The following is a 22387-nucleotide window of genomic DNA, read 5'->3' on the forward strand; positions in this document are numbered from 1 at the left end:
TGTCCCTATATATCAACAACTTTGAGCTTCTTGGCGTGCCTTGTAAAGGAGAGGCTAAAGAAGACTTCTGGTTCTGAATAACTTAGATTTCTAAAGGTGAAAATAAGATTTTGACTTGTAGTTGTATCCGCCGTGACTGTGAATTTAGCTTGTTGGAAGAATGTTTTTCAATGGTTCAATTTATTCAAAGTTTAACAGTACCATAGTACAAAACTGAATAAATTGCAGCAGCCACATTCCTAGTCCTTTTTGCCTGTTTAGGGCAGAGAGTATAATGTAAGACAAGCATAAAAGAACCCATTAGATTCAACCGTGGGGGTAATAATTGATCCTTCGCAGTTCCAGCAAACTCTGCTTGTGGGCGCGCGAAAGTTAAGGACAGGGGATGAAACGGAAGAAGAAGCAGTAACAAGGCTAGTTGTTGAGACTTGAGAATAGTTGTCCTGGCAATAATGATGAACACACAGAACCTTTCTCGCCTATCACTTCTATATTGGTCTTCAGCACCTCAGTTGCTGCTTGCGTATCCAATGTTTTCGGAATTGCTGTAAGTTGTCTTCTTACTTCTATTCATTTTCTTTGAAACTTCAACTTCCCTTCATATGCTAAAACTACGCCCTAAGTAGAAGAGGCATTATTTTCTATTCATTTTCTTTGATGCTTCTATTCATTTTCTTTAACATTAATTTTTACGTTAAGACTATTATTTTTATTGAAAAAAGACAAGAAAAACTTCCATGTGGAGAAGTAAATAAGTTCAAACTTATAAGGATTGAACTTTTTAATTAAGGCTAAATAAGTTCTTATTTAATAAATTATTATTTTTTAATTTTAAATATTAAAAATTATTTATTATTTTTAATTAAAATAAACTTAAAAAATTGAAGAATATGATGAATAAAAATATTTAATATTAAAATTATTATTTTAATTTTATTAGTAAAAAATTAGAGAAAACAATTTTTTTTTTCTAAAAATTGGGTCTATTAAGCCTTAATTATAAAGTTTTGTCTTTATTTAGTGTAAAAATTTGATTTTGAACCGATTTGGCCCTTGACTGAAATTACAAGAACTTATTTGATTTTTTTCCCTCATTTTTATTGCTATTTTGATTTTTTTACTCTTTCAAAATCAACATAAAAATGTTGTAATATTAAATGTAAGAATTGAGACTTAAACTAAAATTGAAATCAAAATTAGAACCAGAATTATATGGAAATTACTTAGAACCAAACTAAAATAGAAATCAAAGCTCAGTTCTAATTTTAGTTCCTAAAAATCAAAGAAACATGGATTCGATTCCGGTTCCACATATTAAGAAGAAACAAGCTTAAAATTGGAATTGAACACCCCTAGCCCCAATCTAGATCGAATAGAAATCAAAATGAAAGTAGAATTGAAACTGCCAGGAACCAAACTGGTGATTATAGTTCAATTTAAGTTCATTCCCTCGACAAACTAAAATCGTTGATTTTGATTCAAAACCAGACCAAAACTGGCTCATGATTGAAACTAATGGTGGTGTAAAAGAACCTTTAGATTGAACAGTGGTGGTAATAATTGATCCTTCGCAGTTCTAGCAAACTCTGCTTTTGGGCGCGCGAAAGTTAAGGACAGCGGATGAAATGGAAGAAGCAGTAACAAGGCTAGTTGTTGAGAATAGTTGTCCTGGCAATAATGATGAACACACAGAACCTTTCTCGCCCATCACTTCTATATTGGTCTTCAGCACCTCAGCTGCTGCTTGCGGATCCAATGTTTTCGGAATTGCTGTAAGTTGTCTTCTTACTTCTATTCATTTTCTTTGATACTTTAACTTCCCTCCATATGCTAAAACTATGCCCTGAGTAGAAGAGGTAGCTGTGATGTTGCCAAATGAACTTCATTCTTATCAGCAATTCATGGAGATTGGAACATCCAATTCATAATTTTGTGGGTGATATGCAGGTGGGTCATTCATCCCCTGCCGAGACTGGCATTGTGGATGAACTTGGCGTTACCACGTCTGAGGTGAGAACCAAGTTTTAAACATTTTCCCTGCGTTCTGGCTTCTGGCTCGAGTCACCAAATCATCGAGCAAGATATTTTGTTTGTGCATTAGAAGTGTGTTTGCTTATCTATTTGTATTATATAATTTTATCTTGCTTACATAAACAAATACAGAATTTATATAGTTCGGCTTCTTGTTTATGTTTACAAGCGAAATTGAAAAAACAAATTATAAACTTGAGTGAAAGCTCCCGAACTCAAAATCTACTGTTACACTCAAATAACTCACACTCGCTCACACACATACAGAAGTATTAAGAGATGACTTATTATAACTACGACTTGTGCTTGAACCAAAGCACATTTGGTCCTGCACATGTTAAATCAGAATCAAGTCATATTAAGATTATTGAAGATTCCTTCAAAATTTCAAGCCCATGTTTATATGCAATAAATGAGAAGATTTTCTCATTCTTCAACGGAGCTGATGCTAGCCACTATCTCAAATGAAACTCACTTCTAACACCTTTAACACTTGTCTTATTATTGGTCCATATTACCTTTCTTTCTTTAACAATTAATGGCGAACAGATATATGAATCAGTGATGGAAGAGAAAAAAGAACTCTCATTTATCTTTAAATGATAAATAAGAGAGAGAAATAAGAAAAAATTTTAAAAAATAGATGATGTGGACTAATAATATAACAAAATGTTAAAAGTGAGTGATATTAGAGATGGTGGCTACCATTTCTCCACATGACAAATTTTAGCCAAGCTTTAGATTCTTGTGTCATGGCAAATCTTAAAGCTTTCGATTCTTGCCAAACACACACACATATATCTATTTGTATAAATAAGAAAGTTAAAACTAAAAGAATAATTTATAAAATTAAGGCATTTAATTTAATAATAGCGTTTAAAATTTTGCCACATGACATATATAATTTAAAAATTGAAACTTGACTTAAAAAAATCGCCACATGGCATATAATTTTAAAGAAATAATAAAATTAATTTATTAATCAAATTACTTTAAAATTTAAAATTAAATAGCATATAAAGTCATTCCTCATCTATTTCTAATAATGGCATTGCCACAATATGATGATTGTTTCACATTAATTATGATTTTTTAACATAATTAATTACAAATTTTATCATTAATAAAATTTAATAATATAATTTTAAAAAATAAAATATAAAATACAAAATTATTATTAAAATAAATAATAAATAATTCGCATGACGCACAAATAAAATAACTAGTTAAATATGATTCTTCGATGAGTGAAATGTGGGTAATCTAAGACTTACTCAACAAATTTTCACCTAAACTTGAATTGTTAAACCAAAATAAATTTCTCCGCCTTCTCTGTATAAGCTTGTAGAGATAATTCAAAAAATTGCTAGAAGCACTGATCAAGTCCAAGCAATGCTTGAACTTTGACAATGGAAGCGGTTTTGTCAATATATCAACTATGGGTGTTCGGTTCCAGTTCAATTCGAAATTTACATACGAACTGGAATCGAATTAGAATTTCAAAATTTCGGCACGATTTTGGTTCGGTTTTTTATTGTTTCGGTTCAGTTATGTACAATTCTTTATTCTTCGGTTCCGGTTCAATTCGGTATGATTCCAGTTCGGTTCTCGATTCTTAAAATAATTTTATGTAATTATTTCCTTAAAAGTCATACTTGAATTAGCATTTAAGTTTTGAATTGAGTTATTAATACATAATACATAATATATATATATATATTTTAGCTATACCTAAATTATATAATCTTTAATTATAAAGTGCATATATAACTTAGGATTAAATATATTATATAATATAATAGTATATCATATAATATACATTTTAACTATTTATTAATCATATAATATTTAACTATAAGATATAAATATAATTAAGAATTAATATATATATATATATAAGATAATAGTATATTTATAATTAAGAATGACAAAGTAATTTAATGTATTTATAACTTAAATTATTAAGAAAATATAGAAGAATGAAATGTAATATTAAGTTATATTTAGTTCATAATTATATATATATACATAAATATATATAATTATATTTAAAGTATACAGTACATCTTAAAATATATATATATATATATATATATATATATATATATATATATATATATATATATATATATATATAAATTCGATTATCTGTTTGGTACAGTTTCGGTACGATTCTAATTCGATTCTTAATGAAGAACCAGAATCGAACCAAAGTATCAAAATAAATTCGGTTCAATATAGTTCCTGTCGGTTCGGTACAGTTCTTCGGTTCAGTTCTCCAAAAAATAGTGTGTAGTCCTAATATCAACTAGATTAGCTACAGTACAAATCTATTTCATAGTTATATTGCTAGTTATGATAGTATCTCTAATAAAATGGTAATATATATCAATATTGTTGTGCATCGCGGAAGCTTGTAAACTGCAAAAAAAGAAAACAAACATATAAAACATTAATATTTACGTGGTTCACCCTCTCAATATAGGGCTACATTTACAGTCATGCTATCTTCCACTATTAACAATAATAAATCATCATTACAAACTCAAAGTTATACTACCCATAAACCCAATTACACCAAAGAGAACCTATATTACATCAAACTACTCATAATAAATACATTAGTTTGTCTCTCTGAATCTCCTCTAAACATAACCCAATATATTTACTATTATGAATCCCTTTCTCTTGAATTCTATGTGATTTTTCCACCTTATACCAAAGCCTCTCTCCACTGCAATGGGCAAGCGCTCCTCATCAATGGGCAAGCGCCCCTCATCAATGGGAGCCAAATTCGAAGCAATTGGCAAAGCACCTTTTTATAATGGGCGATAGCCTCATTTCATGAGCTGAAAGCTAAATAACTTTTTTTATTATTCTCCTATTTATGGTATTAATTACCTCAATCATAATCTAATTAGAAGTCCCACTCAAGTTAGGAATAACACTACAATAAGAGTTCTACTCTAAATAGGAAATAATTCCTCTATATAAGAGTATTTTCTCACTCAAATTAGGAAAAAATCTATCCAAATTCTATTACAATTTTGAATCATAATTCTAATAAATATATTTTATTCTTTCACGAAACATCTGTCCTTAGTCAAATGAATGGCACTTTGACTATTACAGTGAAAAAGTTTGACTAAAAGTCAGCTACGATTTTTTTTCTGTCAAAACTTTCCTTAGAAATGCATATGACAAACAAAGTTGTACCGCATTTAAGGACTTTTCATTTGTCTCTTCTCACTTCTCTGCGGACGTTGATTCTGGTTTTTGTGTAATATCCAATATTGCCTTCTTCAGACCTTTTGGGGTCATTACCTTGACTTGCCATAAATTGAAACTGTTGGTTTGGTTAAATTTCTCAATCTACATTTGATAAGTCCATTATGAATCAACAAGAAGACAGGAATGGCTTTGATACCAATATGTTAGGAATTAGATTGAGAAAAGATTAAAGAATAATAAAAATAAAACACACAGACAAACATAGAATTCACTTTCTTCGGGAATTTGCATTGTTCGGCATGTTGCTGACATCAACGGACGAAGATAGAAGGTAACACTATCAAAGTGAAGGGTACAAATTATATAGTTGAGTGGAAGCTCTCAAACTCAAAGTTTCCTTTTACACCCAAATAACACACGCTTGCTCACATATCTCAGTCAAAGGTCATGGAAGGTTAATTCAAATCTTCAAGCACATGTTTGTATGCAATGAATGAGATGATTTTCACATTCTTCAAGGCCATGTGATGGATTTTATCCAAGCTTTAGATTCGTGGATCATAGTAAATCTTGAAGACAAACTTGCCACTAAATGTGGTAGTTCAGCGAGTGAAATGTTGGAAATTCAAGACATATTCAAAAAGAAAAATTTTAAAAAAAATGAAAAGATGTTAAGCTTATTTCAAATTCACAGTAACATGACTTCAATTAATTATTTTGATTTACATGATGGTTGAGTAAGCCATTATTATTGACTTGGCAGACTGACACAATGGAATGTTTATTGAATCGAACTAGTTTAGTTAAAAATATATCATTTTGATATCTCTACTCAATTTTTCTCTCTAAATTTATTTGCTCTGTGATGCAGTATTCTATTTTTGGTTCAATACTAACCATTGGAGTAATGTTAGCTGCAATAGTAGGTCACAGTTATATTTTTCATGGCTTAGAGTTAAATTTCAATTGAAAATATTATCCAATTCGTAAAATTTTAATTATTTTATCCTGGTTGAACAGGCCATGGCAATTTCAGAAATATTCTGCATCCTGGGATGGCTTCCAATTATATTTGCCAAGGTTTTGTTTCTCCTTGTATTTATTTTGTTCAAACTGTTAAACAGAGAAAAGCTGATTAAAAATCACAGCCTGAACCGAGTTAATAGGCTTCTTTTGTTATTTTGTTTTTCTTTTACTTTGTTAATGATACTTAAAGTTGAATGCCTGCAACAGGATGCTTTTTGGCTTTATCTTGGAAGATTTTCACTGGGTTGTGGAATTTGGCTTCTTTCTTATGTGGTAATCATACTCAGATTTGCTTTCTGATTGATTGATCTAGCCAGGCAATAAACTGAGAAAGTAGCAAACTACTCCCATGCAGGCACCTGTACATCTTGCAGAAATTACACCCAAGAATACAAGGGGAGCATTTTCACGGCTGAACGCGGTACGCATACTCATTATGGACTTTGTGTTAGTGGTAAAATCTTTGTTCATTTGAGCATACGCTTCATTTTACAGTTGCCGATAAATCTGGGCAAGGCACTTACATTTCTTGTTGGTTCTCTTGTCAATTGGCGAACATTGGCCATAAAAGGTCAAACCTTTTGCTCTTGAAATATAACTTATTGTTGATACAATCCAAAGTTAGCCCTACAAGTCATATTGACTGGTGGGTAATTACATTTTCAGGAATTATTCCGTGTCCAGTACAGCTGCGAGGCTTATATCTCATTCCAGAGTCCCCTAGATGGCTGGTGAGTTTGGCTTCAGTTAATGGTGCTAGGCCTATTTCTGTTTGTGTTTTAAATAAATATAATTCATTCTTACTGACATGATTTAATGTGAAATGAGATTTTGTTAATAAATTAGCTGAAGTAACGAGTGTAATTTCCTGCAGGCAAAAATTGGTCGTGTTAAAGAGTTTGAATCTTCTCTGCAGTGTCTCAGGGGAAAGAGCACTGATATATCAAAAGAAGCAGCAGATGTCAAAGTAAAATCTTGTGCAATTACTATGAACATGTAGATACTAATAGTCTATTATCTCTCAGCTATATATTTACCATCATAGGCTTTGAAAAAAGCAATTAGTTACGGATTTTCTGTTTCAAGGAGTACACAGACCACCTCCATGAAAACTCAGTAGATAGAATTTTAACCTGTTCCAGTGGAGATATGCTTACTCACTCATTGTAAGCTTCAGAAATTAACTGTGGTGGCCTGTTACCTATTGAAGGCCTTTTTTTTATCTGTGCTAAACTGCTAATAGGAATTCATTTCTAGGTTGGAGTTGGGCTGATGGTGTTCCAACAATTTGGAGGGCTCAATGGTTTTGTATTTTACACAACCATTATTTATGATTCTGCTGGTAAATAATAGGATAGTCTATTGGATGAGAAGATCAGTGTAAAGCAACAGATAATGAAGTAAGGGTATATAAAGGCATAATTTTTTTGACTAATGGCAGGCTTCTCGAGCACAATTGGCAATATAGCAGCATCAGTTGCTCAGGTTCTTAATTGAGTTTAGCGTTGTACATGTATATTCATGGTGCTAATTGTTCTAAGACAGCAAAAGAACCATTGCAGATTACAATAACAACTTTGGGGGTTATATTAATAGATAAGTCAGGAAGAAGACCGTTATTGCTGGTAAGAAAGGGAAGATAAATCTCTTTAGTAATGGTAATTACCAAGAAACTAACACTGAATCATTGCTTTGTTTCCAGGTATCTGCAGTCCGAACTTGCTTGGGTTGCGTCCTCACAGGATTGTCATACTTCTTCCAGGTTTTCTCAAAACTATTATCTTAGTAGCTTCCTAGGACTAACTATTGCTCTTCCAACAATGATAATATGTGTGCAATCAAAACAGGATCTCCACCTGGGGAAGGATCTGACTTCTATTTTGGTGCTTTTGGGTGTATTGGTAATGTACCTATTCATCTTTCTGCTCTAGCTTAGTCCTGTTTCTCTCAATTTGGTCACTTGCTTATTAGTTGCTTAATTATTCAAACTAAATAGGTGTACTTAGGTTCCTTTGCATTTGGCATGGGAGGGATACCATGGGTAATCATGTCAGAGGTATATGATTCTCTCTTGATTTCTATGTTATGCCTTGCATTCATTTTGGGGATTTAGTTCTTCTGATGAAAATTGGTGACGGTTTCAGATATTACCCATAAACATAAAGGGTTCAGCTGGAAGTCTTGTCAATTTAATTTGCTGGATTGGTTCTTCGGTTATTGCCTACACTTTCAACTTTTTGTTTGAATGGAGCCCAGTAGGTGATGCCACTCCTACAGTCAGAGCCAAATTTACTTCATCTTTTATACCGTGTATATGATATTATATGTTTCTTCAAGTTTTTTTATTCTGTTTTCCAGGAACATTCATCATATATGCTGCCATTAATAGTGCTGGTGTTCTGTTCATTGCAAAGCTAGTACCTGAGACTAGCAAAAGAATATCACTAGCAAACTGAATCGAAAGCACCCGCCAAACATGTATAATTTTTATATTTTAAATATTATATTTTTTAAAATATAAAAATTAAATAATTAATTTTATTAATATATAAAAATTAAATAATAATTTTTTCAAAAATTTAATAGCTAAAATTATACATGTGCTGAATTCTTTGGTAACATGCTTGCACGAAAACTCCGTCGTTTCAATTTTCCTTTTTTGGTGGACAGCAAGATCACTGCTTTAATCCTCATCCAAGCCCTCACGTCAAGAACCGTGACTTTTTTGTTTTCTTCGAAAGAGACGTGACATGAGGAACTCCTTTTTCGTAGTCCAGCTGCCTACGCTCCTGTTCTCTTGGAATTGGCGGTTCTAGAACATTGAGTAATTCTTATCAATCAATTGTAATATTAATTTATTATATAACAATATAGGAATTAAAAAATAATTTTCATTAAAAATATAGTTATATATATAATAATAAATATTATAACTAGTTTAATTATTAATTTTAATATTTTTTTATTTCTTATAATTATAAATAATTTAATCATATAAAACATAATTTAAAGACAAAAATTTTATAAATAATAAATTTTAAAAGAGTAATACAGTATGAATAAAATATAAAATAAAATTAACTAGAAAATATTTCATATTTTAAAGATGATGTAAATTGTAACCGATAAATATTTAATTTATCGTTTATCAGTTGTAATTTTGATATTTTTATAAAATATAGTAGATTAACTCTTTAAATATTTATAAATCTTTTAATTTTTAATTTATATGTTAATCTATAAATAAGTAGTTGAGTGTTTAGTAAAATTATTTGAAAGTTACTTTTAAATGGTTTAAGAGTTTAAGTGTTTAGTTAATATATAGTTAAATGTAAGTTAATATCTCAAAATGATAAAAAAATTATATTTTTTAAATTTTTAAGTAGTTGAGAGTTTATTAAAATGGAGATAATGTTAATATTTTTAAAAAGTATTAGGAAAATATTAATATAATATTTTACTTAATCAAATAATAATTAAAATGTTAACTTGGATCGTTAATTTTTTTTTAGTTGAAAATTCAGGTATAGGTAAAGATTTTTTATTAATGGAGTCTAGTAGTGCACCTGTTCTTCTATTGACTTTTAATGGTTGATTACTTCCTGTGGACTACAAAGATAATAAGATCCTAAAAGAATAGTATTATAGAATATTTATTTGATCGTTCAAAATCAAAATAGACATGTTACTACTTGGAAGGTTATTTTATTATATTCAAATCATATTTGAATAAAATATTTTAATTATTTATGTTTATAATTTTTCTCTTATGAGAACATTATATTGTACTCATCTTATTATTCTTATCAATAAACTATCAAATCTTATCTAAAAAAAATTAGAATGCATAGATAATCAGAAGCTAGAGACATCTTCCTCATAACTTCTACTTATTTTAAGTAATAAATAGTTTATCTAACTTATAAGCTAAATCAAATATTATTTTATTCATGACTTTTTATTTATTATAAATAAATTTAATTAATTTATAAATTAAACTAAATATTCTCAAAGTCTTGATTATGAAAATTTTGATTTTAGTTATATTTTTAATTTACTTTAAATTAAAATAATTTAACTATTATAAACATTTTAAAAATTTTTCTTTTTTTCAAAAATTAATGTATGAAATAAAACCAAATTATTAGTTCTGGTTAAGTTTAAGATTCAAAAAAGAGAGACTATTCATCTTTCTTAAAATGGTTTCGATTTAGTTAATCTAGATTAATGAATAATTAATATTCTGATTTTGAATTTAAGTAAATTGATTTTTATCAAATTTTATATCTTAATGGAAAATTGAGAGAGACTACAAATACGTCATTTTCTTCTAATACAATATTTTTTAATTTATATATATATATATATATATATATATATATATATATATATATATATATATATATATATTTTATTTTATTTTATTTTTTTTATGTCATTGTCCTTCACAGGTGAGGGTTAAGGAGGAGGACGAGGCTGTGGTCACGGTGGATTGATAGTGAGGTGTCGATGGATGGGAAAAGGAACGGTTGTAATTTATTTATTTATTTCAGTACCAGATCATGTAAGGCCTTGTTTGGTTTACTTGTAGTTTTTATGGCTTCATAGCGTTTCATGTGCATAAAAAAAAAAGGTCAAAATTATCAGAATAATAATTGAAAGGAATAATAAACACTAAAACATTGAGATTAATTACATTTTATGAGATAATAATTAAATATCTTCGATTGAAATTTCTATATTTTTTTTGTTTCTTTATATAGTTAGCATTAAGGTTATTTAAATAGTAATTTTATAACAGTATTTATATTATATTAGTTAATTAATTAATTTTTTTTAAATTCATACAAAAGTGTTTTTTTTCTTATTTAGAATTTTATAGCATAATTTCTTTCTTTTTCTTATTAAGGCCATTGTTCAGATTCTTCCATAACTGTATAGAATGAATTGATAAACCTAATTCCTATGACATGATTCATAATAATTCCCATTTCTAATATTAAGTATCAGAATTATATTTTTATTTGAATAGTTAATATTAAGATTTTTTTTATAAATAATTTTATAAGTATCAGTTTTTTATTTAGAAGTTTTGCTTATTTTTTTATTAAAAATCTTAGTTTAACCATAATTTTTGGTGACCTTGAAATTTTTAATATTTAAACATTAGAATTATATTTTTTTTGTTTATTTAAACAATTTATTATTAACGCTATTTAAAATAGTTATTTTACAAATATAATAAATATATTTTGTCCATTAACAATTGTCCTCTTATTTGTAAATAATAATAATAATATAATTATAGATAAATAAATAAAAGTAATATATTATTTTGTTAATTTTTTTAAAATTTAATTTATTATATTAAATTCATGGTCTTATATTCAATGATTTCTCCAAAATGAAATTCTATGAATAAGTCAAAGTACAGTCCCTTCTCTACTACCTATATAATTATTGCATAAACAGATTATGTTTGTGCACTGATATAGAATCAACACACAGCCCCGGCCGCCCACTTTCTCTGTTTCTTCCCACTTCCAAGACACACAAAAATATGGAAAGAGGGTGCATAGAAGAAGGGCTGCCGACGACGAGGCCTTTGCTTCTTGATGCACAGCCGACGCCCAACACTATTCATGAGATTAGTAACTTCAACAGAGCGGCCAGAGATTCCTCCATCGCTTCAGTTCTTTTCCTTAGCACCTTCATCGCTGTCTGTGGCTCCTTCTGCTATGGCTGTTCCGTAAGTACTCCTATAATTATTATGTTTGTCCCGTTGATTTATGCAGTCGAAAACGCAGAGTTTTAATCAAAACCCAAAAACATGGACGTCTAGCATGTAGTTCCAAAAAATCAGGAAAATCTCATATGAACTTACCCTCGTATTTTAGTTTTCTTAGATTCCAAGTGAAGACAAGATCTCAAATATTTACTGATATATTTAAAAGTTAAATATTTACATCACATATCCTAAAAAATAATAATTTTAGTATTTCTAATATCTTGGGGTACGATAAGCAATCACTGAAGGAATCTCGTACAATCCAACCCCATTATTAAGGGCCTCAAATATAATTGTGTTATATATTAAATAAAATTATTTTTGAGAAATATAAATGAGAACTTGTTGAAATTTGAAGGTTGGGCATTGAAGGTGAGTTCTACATCACACCTTTTTATAGATATATTTAATCTGCAATGTCAAATGAAATAATTATTAATAGAGACATAAAGTGGAGTTTCAAGAACAGAAGTACTTTTAAGATTGGGCCTATTGAGCATTCACAAATAAAAAATTAAAAAGAAATAAAAGGTATTAGCCTTACTTATTAGATTCTTCAACAGAAGGAATAAAAGAAATGAAAGTATTATTATATTTTAATTTTTTTTTATTATCTTGAATTTCTCCATCAAACACAGATACGAAAGCAGCTGAAATTTGAACAATAGTTAACTGGGTATAAAATATTATAATGATATATACTTCTTTGAGTTGGGGTGGTTGGAATAGAAGGACTATGTTGCATCACCAATTATTTTAAATAATTTAAGTAATATGTATATTACTTAATTGTTTGAATTCTGAGTTCTGATCGGAATTGCTTGTGGGTTATTGGTCGCCGGAATATTTTAGATAACGGGAAATTATTGTTTAACTTAATGTGATATAATTGCTTTCCCAGGTGGGTTATTCGTCGCCGGCAGAATCTGGAATCATCCAAGACTTAGGCCTCTCTTTGGCAGCAGTTAGTAACTGACCATTTCCGATGATGATGATAAGAAAATACCTTCGATTTAGTGAAACTTAATTTAATGGCTATAGGCATATTGTTCAATTAAGAAACTCGAATTTAAGTACTTACTCTCCAATCTCTCAACTAAAAACATATGTAAATAAAAAAAGTACTCCTATCTATTGAATGAACATTATTTCTGTGAACTGTGCAGTACTCAGTTTTTGGGTCCATACTGACAATTGGAGGAATGATAGGTGCAATTATAAGTGGGAAGATAGCTGATGTTGTCGGTCGGAGACGAGTAATTAAATCTTTTTCAAGAACCCTATTAATTAAGTTTAATTAAAATCTGCATGCAGTCTTGAATCAGTTAATTAATTTGGTGTTCATTTGAAGCAGACAATGTTATTAGCAGAATTATTCTGCACTCCAGGGTGGCTTGCAATAGCCTTTGCCAAGGTTTATTTTCCTCCCTCCCCATGCAATTGCTATTCTACATTCAAGTACTAACTAAATCATTGAAATAGATTGATTTTTTTTCTTTTTGTCCAAAAGGATGCATGGTGGCTGGATATTGGAAGACTGTTGATTGGACTTGGAGTAGGGCTTCTTACTTATGTGGTAATGCCCTTTTTTATTCCTTTGATGCTTTAAAAATTATTAAAATGAAGGAAATCTTCAGAGTTTGAACACCCAGTCTCATCTATTACGAGAAAATGAATTTAAACATTATAATTTTATTTAAAATATTTTGAAAAATTTTCATGGGTCTAACAATAATTAATGAATTATATAATAAAAGGTAGCACCTTTCTTTATTTTTCTAGTAATAAAATTCTGTAGATTTATCAAAATAAAAATCAATTAAACTACTCTAATACTGGGTCATTTGTTTAGTGTGAATGCTATAATAAAGTAATATCACTTTTCTCTTACTAATTTTATTTAATTTTCCAATTAAAAATTTCAGTGAGATTATTTGGTTTCAAAGGATTTGAAACTTGAACTTCCAAATTATTACAAGAATGTATGATTACTGGTTTACGTCATGTCTTTTTTGAATTGCCGGCAACTTAAAATTGTATCTTAGCATCAGACTGTGGATCTAATAAGACTTGATGTGGCAGAGGTAATAATTTTAACAGTGACAGGTACCTGTATACGTGGCAGAAATTACACCTAAGAGCCTCAGAGGACGATTTACGTCAGCCAATCAGGTGAAACTACACAACCAATTGAGATTTTAAAAAATTTTCTTTTTAATATTATCATGAACTTCAATTTAAAAAAAAAAAAAAATTTGTAACTGCACAGATGTTAACTAGTTGTGGCTTTGCATTCTCATACTGTATTGGAAATATAATTTCTTGGCGCACCTTGGCTCTACTTGGTAATTTTATTTTTTTTTATCTTTTAATCAGTTACTTTGCTAATTGATTCAAGTATATATAATTTTATTACTATTAATTATTGTATTATTATTCAGGTTCTATTCCATGCCTGTTGCAACTTCTGGGTTTATTTTTTATTCCTGAGTCTCCTAGATGGCTGGTGAGTTCAACTGAAAACAAGGGTATTTTTCTTTTTTGTGATTGTGTAATAAGGATAATGATGAAAAAGAATTCATGAGATTAAAGCTTAGTTATTGTTTGATTCACTTCTTATATTTAATGTTGAAAATTTGAAATTTTTACAGGCGAAACGTGGCAGAGAAAAAGAATTTGAAGCTTCTTTGCAACATCTTTGGGGAAAAAATGCAGATGTATCTGTAGAAACAATGGATATAAGAGTAATATTTCAACCTTCATACCTCACAGAAAAGTGAAAGAATGTACAGGATTTATGGAAAGAATCTTTTTGGAAGATGATTATGTACTTCATTGTTTATAGGATATTATCGAAAGCTTTCAACACAATTCAGAAGGCAATGCTCTTGACTTGTTCCAGAGGAGATATTGTTATTCGATCATTGTGAGTCTTTAAGTGATTTCTTTGAATTCCTTTCAGTTTCATGACTAATTTAGAATTTTCATTGGATTGTTTGAACTGGGCTTAGGTTGGAGTAGGGCTAATGTTACTGCAACAATTTGGAGGGAACAGTGGCGTGGTATATTATAGCAGTACCATATTTGCGGAAGCTGGTATGAGAATTGGTACTAATTAATTTGACTGGTATTCATATGACTAGGAGATTTTTTTTAAAATGGTGACTTTTTTTTCGTTTGTTACAGATTTTTCTACAATTCTTGGAACTACAGCGTTAGCTATTATATTGGTATGTACTTGATTTTGTGCTTAGCTCGCGTTCAAATATTATAGCTCCCAGAAAATGTTTTGCAGCTGGTAGCAGCTACTGTGAGTCTACTCCTAATGGATATATTTGGAAGACGAACTCTCCTGATGGTTAGAATGTCTTCTTCTTCTTCTTCTTCAATGTGTAATATTTTACGTAGTTAAATAGAGAGGTGATGGTGAATATAAACTTGTAGGTTTCTTCTGGAGGAACATGCTTGTTCTTGTGCCTAGTTGGATTATCATTCTTATTGAAGGTTTAACCAAATTAAGATACGTCTTCCCATTATTTTGCATGTGGTTTTGATCGGCATTTTCCTGAATCACAAACATTTCTTCTCTCTCTCTCTCTCTCTCTCTCTCTCTCTCTCTCCAGGAACATGGATATTTGAAGGAGCTCACTCCATTTATGGCATTTGCTGGCTTATTGGTAACTCAAATTGGTGTTTGATAAAACTGAAAATTAAAACTTAAAATATTATCAAATAAATCTTAAAAAAAAAGAAATACTATTTCAAGTGTTATAATTGTGTTATGACATTACAATCTCGATTGATACTGCTGCGAGCAGGGTTATCTCGCAGCTTTTGGAGTAGGCATATCAGGAATACCATGGGTTATCATGTCAGAGGTATGTAATTTTCTTGATGTCACTCTACTTTTTTTTTTTTTTTTAATCAATTAACTCGAGAAACGGATGATTTGAACCTTAAATTGAGAGATGAATTTTTACTTCAGATATTTCCTGTAAGTTTCAAGGCCTCAGCCGGAAGCCTAGTTACCTTAACCAATTGGTCCTGCTCCTGGCTTGTGTCTTACACATTCAACTTTATGATGGAATGGAGCTCTGCAGGTCTCTCTCTCTCACCTTAATGTTTTGCTATAGTTGGAGAACATTACGATTAAATTTATATATGCCCTGCAGGCACATTTTTCATCTTTGCGACTATGTGTGGTTTCACTGTTTTATTTGTTTGGAAGTTGGTGCCAGAGACCAAAGGACGAACATTGGAAGAAATTCAAGCAAAAATGGTTTTTAATCCACAAGACATATGATGAGTTATTTTTTTTTTGAATGTAATTGTAAATTATTTTATCTTTTTAAAATGAAGTAAAGAGTAAGTGTCAGATGAAAGATCGCTACTTATTAGTATGATGAAATTTATGAAAGAGAAAAATTCCCTTTTATTATGTATCATAAAATTATTATGTAATCCATTGAATTATGTTAGGCAGCATTAGTTAACAGCTTAAAAAGTGCAGACGTTCTAACATATTTTTGACTTCTAGTTAAACAACTATGGGAAATCGAATATACTAAATGCAATTTATTAAAACCTCATAATAAATTAGAATGAACTTGTATTGATTGCTTGATATTTTATTGCAAGGCTAAAAGAAATTAAATATAAGGTTTGGAAAATTAAGCACAAATAAATAAATGATAAAAAACTGTTGGAGTCTGCTGAGTTGTTATTGTTCGAGTGATTGAGAGTATTTCCATAGCAAGCACTAAACAATTTATAGCTATATCAACTGTTAGAGATTTGAAGAGCTCAAAGCGTTTGAGGAAAATTCTTTCTTGATGAGCCTTGTGAAAAGAATGAATTTTTATTTCTATGTATCTCACTAATCTCATATTTTTTAAATATGAGAATTTTATATTTGTATATTCTCAACGCTCACATTCTCTATGTTCAATAGTTACCATCTATTACCTGCACTTTCTATTAACTTCTCTTGCGGTTTAATAACTTCCCCGTATGGTAAATAACTTCCAATTACTTTCTAACTTCCACAACTGATAATTATCAAAATAATAATTAATATTTAATATTTAGGCCTCATAATTAAATTAATATAATAAAATTAATTAAATTAATTTTAAAAAAATTAACTTAATTAATTATAGACCTAAAAATGATTAATTAGCTAAAATAATTATTTTTGACCAAACATAACTTCAATAATAAAAAAATTTTTAAAAAAGGCCATTACATTGTATTTTGCAAAGGCAAACAAAATCAATTCAATTTTGCATTAAATTGAAGATAAATTATTTAAATCAGAGTTAGAAAATTAAAATTTTTTTTTATAATACAATTCCAAAATTTGAATTTACTATATCAGAAAAAAAAAATCTAAAAATTTGAACCCTACAATTTGATGTCAAGGGTGTGCAAATTCCATGAAACCAAGACTTACCGGCCACTCACACCAAACTAACATTAAACATATATAAATAAAATTTTTCTGAATTGAACTTTCACTAGCTGAATTACTCGATCTTTGAACTGCTGCTACTGTATTGATTCTGACCCATCATTATCATCAAAAAAAGCAATATTGGGGCATGTTCTAACTAAACTAGCCGTGGTTTTCATTATAAACTCTCTCTTTCAAGAAATAAGAAATTATGGAGAGAGCAAACACGGAAGAAGAGCTCCTACTAGGGTCTACACTTGTTTTCCAAGTTGATTCAATCAGTGACTTGGTACCACCAAGTCAATCTTGGGCTACTTCCGTTGTTGTTCTCAGTAGCATAGTCGCCCTTTGTGGTTCTTTTGCCACGGGATGTGCTGTAAGTACTCTATAACCATTACATTTTCTTCATTTCTATGCTCCGCAGTCAGCTCATCTGCTGCTTCTTTAGTGCAGTTTTGCGTTTGACTTACGAGTTTTCAAGTTCATTTAGGCCTGTAGAATAAACCTGGCCTTGTGCGCGCTGGTGAGAATTAGAATCGGACAGGTTTAAACTAGATTAAAATCGATTAAATTTCGTGGTACGATGAATGAATCAGAATTGAACAGTTCGGCTCCAGATTAAAATTGAATTTTTTTGATAATTAAAAAATTTAAAAAAAAACTGTTGGATTTGATCAAAATTGGATGGAAATAGATTGAACCAAAATCTAAATCGAAATCTGAATAAAAATTGAAACCGAGATTTTAGGGTTTCTACGGGCTGATTCAGGTTTATATCCCAAGGAATCAAAACCAGCACTTTCGGACTGATTTCAAATCAAAATCTGGCCAGGTATAATGTGGAATAGTGTCTCCGGGGCTGGAATGGGCCATAGGGGTTGTCAAAGCCTTAAGCACAGCCCACCTTTTTGTCATAGATTCTGAGGACAAATCCATTGAAATGCTTGTCGGCGGTCGGCCTTTTACCTTAGCACCCTACAAAACACAAACGCTAAAGAAAACGCCCTGCATATTCGTCTCCATCAGCTGCAACAGACCAGCTGGAGTGGAGGGATCACGCGGACCCAAGCCGAGCGAAGGCTAAAATTCGCAATACGATAGTTTGCATAGCAATAAACATGTTATACCTTAACTTCCCAAGAGATCAAAGTAGTTTGTTTAATAATTAATAGTACTCTACGTAATCACAGAATATTCTTAGTGGGTAAACTTGTTAGCGTTGATTAGTTCGCTCCTGGATTTCACCTTTTTAAAGAACTGGCAAAGCACAGCCCAGAAGCTGTCGCCCATTAAAGAATTAAATTGTACCCAATAACCATTTGATCACGAAATGAGCTAACTTTGACTAAGCTGATAGATTTAATTATTACTTTTTTTCAGGCAGGGCATTCATCACCTGCTGAGGCTGGAATCATGGAAGACCCATACATGTCTGTAGCATCAGTAAGCCCTAGTTTCCTTTTACGGCAATCATAAAACATTTCTGTTTTGGGCAAAAATTATTTATTGTTTTTGTTTTGCTAATCTTTTTAATGATAAATTTTCAATTTGCAGTACTCTATTTTTGGTTCTGTAATTACAATTGGAGGAGTGATAGGTTCGATAGTAAATGGAAAGATGGCAGATCTCATTGGTCGAAGACTTGTAGGATCTTCTTTCACCCTTTAAACTATCTCTTGGCGCTGATAAAAATTTCTATTGCAAAATCAACTTTTCAATTTGTTAACCTTGTAATTTAATGTAGATTATGTGGGTATCAGAATTTTTCTGCATCACTGGTTGGTTTGCCGTAGCATTTGCACCGGTTTGTTTTTTTTTTTTTTTTTTTTTCTTTATCTTCCCCACAATTAGGCTTCATTTCAAAACTATGGAGTTGACTTCATTTGAAATGCTTATTAAAAGGTTGCTTGGTTGCCGGATCTTGGAAGACTTTCAATGGGAATTGGATTAGAGCGGTAATAATAACATCTTCCTACTTGCTTTATGAATTTAACCCTTCAAATGTTTATGTGTGAACATATTTTGTGTAACATCGCTTCCTTTCTTCTTGAAAGCAGGTAACAGTATATATTGCAGAAATAACACCTAAGAACGTTCGTGGAGGATTTATTGCTGCTAACCAGGTAATATACTACCACCATGACTTTAATTAAACCTTTAATTATATCCTATCAACTCGTTCTTCTTGCATTTATGTTTTGACAATTGTGCAGTTCATGCTATGCTGTGGCTTTTCACTAGTATATTTCATTGGAACTATTGTTTCATGGCGCACTTTCGCTCTAATTAGTAAAATCTTCTCAGCCTCTATTTCCACTGATTTTTGTGTTGGAAAAGTATGAAGATTGCTAACTTTTATTTTTCGGATTCTAAGGTGATGTTTCATGTGCATTGCATGTTGTGGGTGTATTCTTCATTCCAGAGTCTCCTAGATGGTTGGTAATCCCTTAAAATTTTGTCAAAATTCTTTGGTTGTGGTATATGAAACAGAAAGTCAAAATTTTTGCTGCTTTCATTGTTTCACTTGATCCTAGACGATTCAAACATTAGCATAGAGGACAGACAGAAAGTGTACTTTGCAAACTCCTTTACCCCCTTAATAGAATTATTGACGCAGAAATAATGTGGTGCACATTCATCATATTGGTTGGCTAAAGAGTACAACCATCTATAGGCTAAGGTTGGTCGAGAAAAACAATTGGAGGTTGCTCTCCAGTGCCTCAGAGGAAAGAATGTCAATATTCAACACAAAGCAGCATATGTTAGAGTAAACTTCCTGGCTTTGGATGCCTTTTTCTCTCTTTCTTTATGTATAAATTGTTGGCAGTTGGCACAGAATAAGGACATAAGATTCACTTTCATTGTTGTACAGGATTATACAAAGACTTTTCAAGGACATTCAGAAGCTAGACTTTTGGACTTGTTCAAGGGAAGATATGCTCTTGCTCTCATTGTGAGTCTTAAAATAAAATTCTGAAGTTTGGCAAGTCTCCTCTTCATGAATGGTCTGATAATCCATGGATTATTTTAGGCTGTTGCCGAGCTATTGCTATTGCAACAATTTGGAGGGAACAATGCAATTGCATTTTATGCCAGCTCCATTTTTGAAAAAATCTGGTAAAATTAAAGGCTTTATTTTATTCATCACCATAGTTAACCATGCATAAAATTGAAGAACACTAAGATAAATGCCTGGTTGATGACAGATTTTTCAAGTAATGTTGGGCTAATTTCGATGGCCATTGTCCGGGTACTTGCTATTTTAACTATGAAGGAAGGATTCTGTTTTATGCATTTGACATCATGCTAGACTTTCTTTTGCAGGTTCCAGCTACTGCTGTTTCTGTACTATTAATAGATAGAGCTGGAAGGCAGCCACATCTCTTGGTTAGAACACCACAAAATTTGATTTCAAGTTTGCTATGCAGCTGATAAAACAATAGGTGTTGAGACTACTTCAAATGTTTGCAGGCTTCTGCCTCTAGCATGTGCTTAAGCTGCTTCCTTATAAGACTAGCATTTTGCTTGCAGGTTTGACAACAAATCAAAATAGATACTTGGCACGATTTGATGCCTATAGATATAAGTCATTCTCTGAAAATCTTAATTCTCGTATGAGCAAGACTTCAACAAGTCAAATGAGACCACTTCCATTCTAGTGTACATTGGCATACTGGTAATGAAATATTTCCCTCTCTTTTATCTCTCCTTTGTTGACCCCATAAGCTCAAAGGAGCATAGATTTTGATGATACCAAAACTCAACTAGAATCAAACTAACATTGTTTTAAGTGTTGTGAAAAAGACTAAGGATTTCATGATGGATTCGTGCTCTTGAAGAAAAGATGACGTTCTAAGGATAACACAGGACGAATCAAAGGAGATCAAAGAAGAAAATGTTACCTTCCAAGGCTACATTGAAAATCAGAATTGAAGGTACATATAGTATTAGAGTTAGTTTTATCTTTTAGGATTTCTTGTGAAAAGAATTGAGGAGTAAAAGTCAATGATGCTTATTTTCAATCCCTCAAAAGATTTTCTTTTAAATATCATTATTGGCCTAAAAAGTGTTTGACTATGATTTGGTGTAAAGCTTTATAGTTTTGAAAGTTATGAAGAAAAGTTTTCCTGGTATGCCAACTGGTTTGCTACTTATTTTAGTATGCTAACTGGTTCGCTATTTTCTCAAGTATGCTAACTGTTTCAACTCTGTACAACATCGCAGAAAACGACAAAATAACGGCTATTTTCTTGAAATTCGTATCTGTAACGTTCAAATGAGTTCTGCAACGGTAAAAAATGTTCCAAAGCTATAAATACACCTTCCTTTAGCCATTTTGCACTTAATGAAAGTCCCTCTACTATTCAAAATCATAAAAGCTTTTCATTCAAAGTGCTCAAAGTGATTTATTGCTCTTCATTGGCTTATTTACTCAACTCTTCTTTATAGATTCTGTTGTATTGAGTGAGAGTGAGTTTTAAACACATTATTATCATTTGTGAGAGGTCATTCAAGCACCTATTGAAGCTTGGTTGTGAAAATTGTTTGGGATAACACTTGGTAGAAGTGTAAAGCTACTTGTAAAAGCTTTGGTGTGAAGATTTGTAAAGGGCTTTGTCTCTTGCCTTCAAAAGAGAAGAATAGTGGAGAGAAGACTCAAAGTGGGATCTTTGAGAGAGTGGATGTAGGCTAGTTAAAGCCGAACCACTATAAAAATTTCAGTGTTCATTTTCTCAACCCTTGCTCTTTACATTTATGCAATTTAACTTTATGATTGATATGCTTTTGCTGATATGAAAGTTGATATTAGTTGCTGATAACCTTGCTGCAGACTGAGAAAATTAGTTTACTGCTAAATC

At 30.8% G+C, this 22387-nt stretch overlaps 2 protein-coding genes, 1 long non-coding RNA gene and 1 pseudogene across 3 annotated transcripts; all 4 read left to right on the plus strand.

The window, feature by feature from the left end:
• The first annotated feature begins 218 nt into the window (after nt 1-218).
• Nucleotides 219-2190, plus strand: LOC110656886 (uncharacterized). Its single transcript, XR_009148805.1, has 3 exons — nt 219-547; nt 1575-1772; nt 1948-2190. It is a non-coding gene; the product is annotated as an uncharacterized LOC110656886 (long non-coding RNA).
• Nucleotides 2191-6285: 4095 nt separating this feature from the next.
• Nucleotides 6286-8760, plus strand: LOC110656892 (sugar transporter ERD6-like 5; annotated as a pseudogene).
• A 2969-nt stretch (nt 8761-11729) lies between these two features.
• On the plus strand, nt 11730-16511 carry LOC110671451 (sugar transporter ESL1). Its single transcript, XM_058146809.1, has 18 exons — nt 11730-12037; nt 12978-13040; nt 13243-13332; nt 13431-13490; nt 13587-13652; nt 14183-14248; nt 14346-14421; nt 14518-14582; nt 14728-14820; nt 14922-15002; nt 15088-15172; nt 15263-15306; nt 15372-15434; nt 15521-15580; nt 15700-15753; nt 15895-15954; nt 16062-16176; nt 16249-16511. The coding sequence occupies exons 1-18, from the start codon at nt 11849-11851 to the stop codon at nt 16377-16379; spliced, it is 1461 nt and encodes a 486-aa protein (XP_058002792.1). The 5' UTR covers nt 11730-11848; the 3' UTR covers nt 16380-16511.
• Nucleotides 16512-17739: 1228 nt separating this feature from the next.
• On the plus strand, nt 17740-21199 carry LOC110671457 (uncharacterized). The gene is made up of 12 exons (XM_058147657.1): nt 17740-17904; nt 18913-18958; nt 19083-19172; nt 19273-19332; nt 19431-19483; nt 19586-19651; nt 20186-20295; nt 20401-20481; nt 20560-20645; nt 20735-20778; nt 20853-20971; nt 21060-21199. The coding sequence occupies exons 1-11, from the start codon at nt 17740-17742 to the stop codon at nt 20958-20960; spliced, it is 909 nt and encodes a 302-aa protein (XP_058003640.1). The 3' UTR covers nt 20961-20971; nt 21060-21199.
• Nucleotides 21200-22387: the final 1188 nt, after the last annotated feature.

The sequence above is a fragment of the Hevea brasiliensis genome, chromosome 5, assembly GCF_030052815.1.
Source record: "Hevea brasiliensis isolate MT/VB/25A 57/8 chromosome 5, ASM3005281v1, whole genome shotgun sequence".
Taxonomy (NCBI): Eukaryota; Viridiplantae; Streptophyta; class Magnoliopsida; order Malpighiales; family Euphorbiaceae; genus Hevea; species Hevea brasiliensis.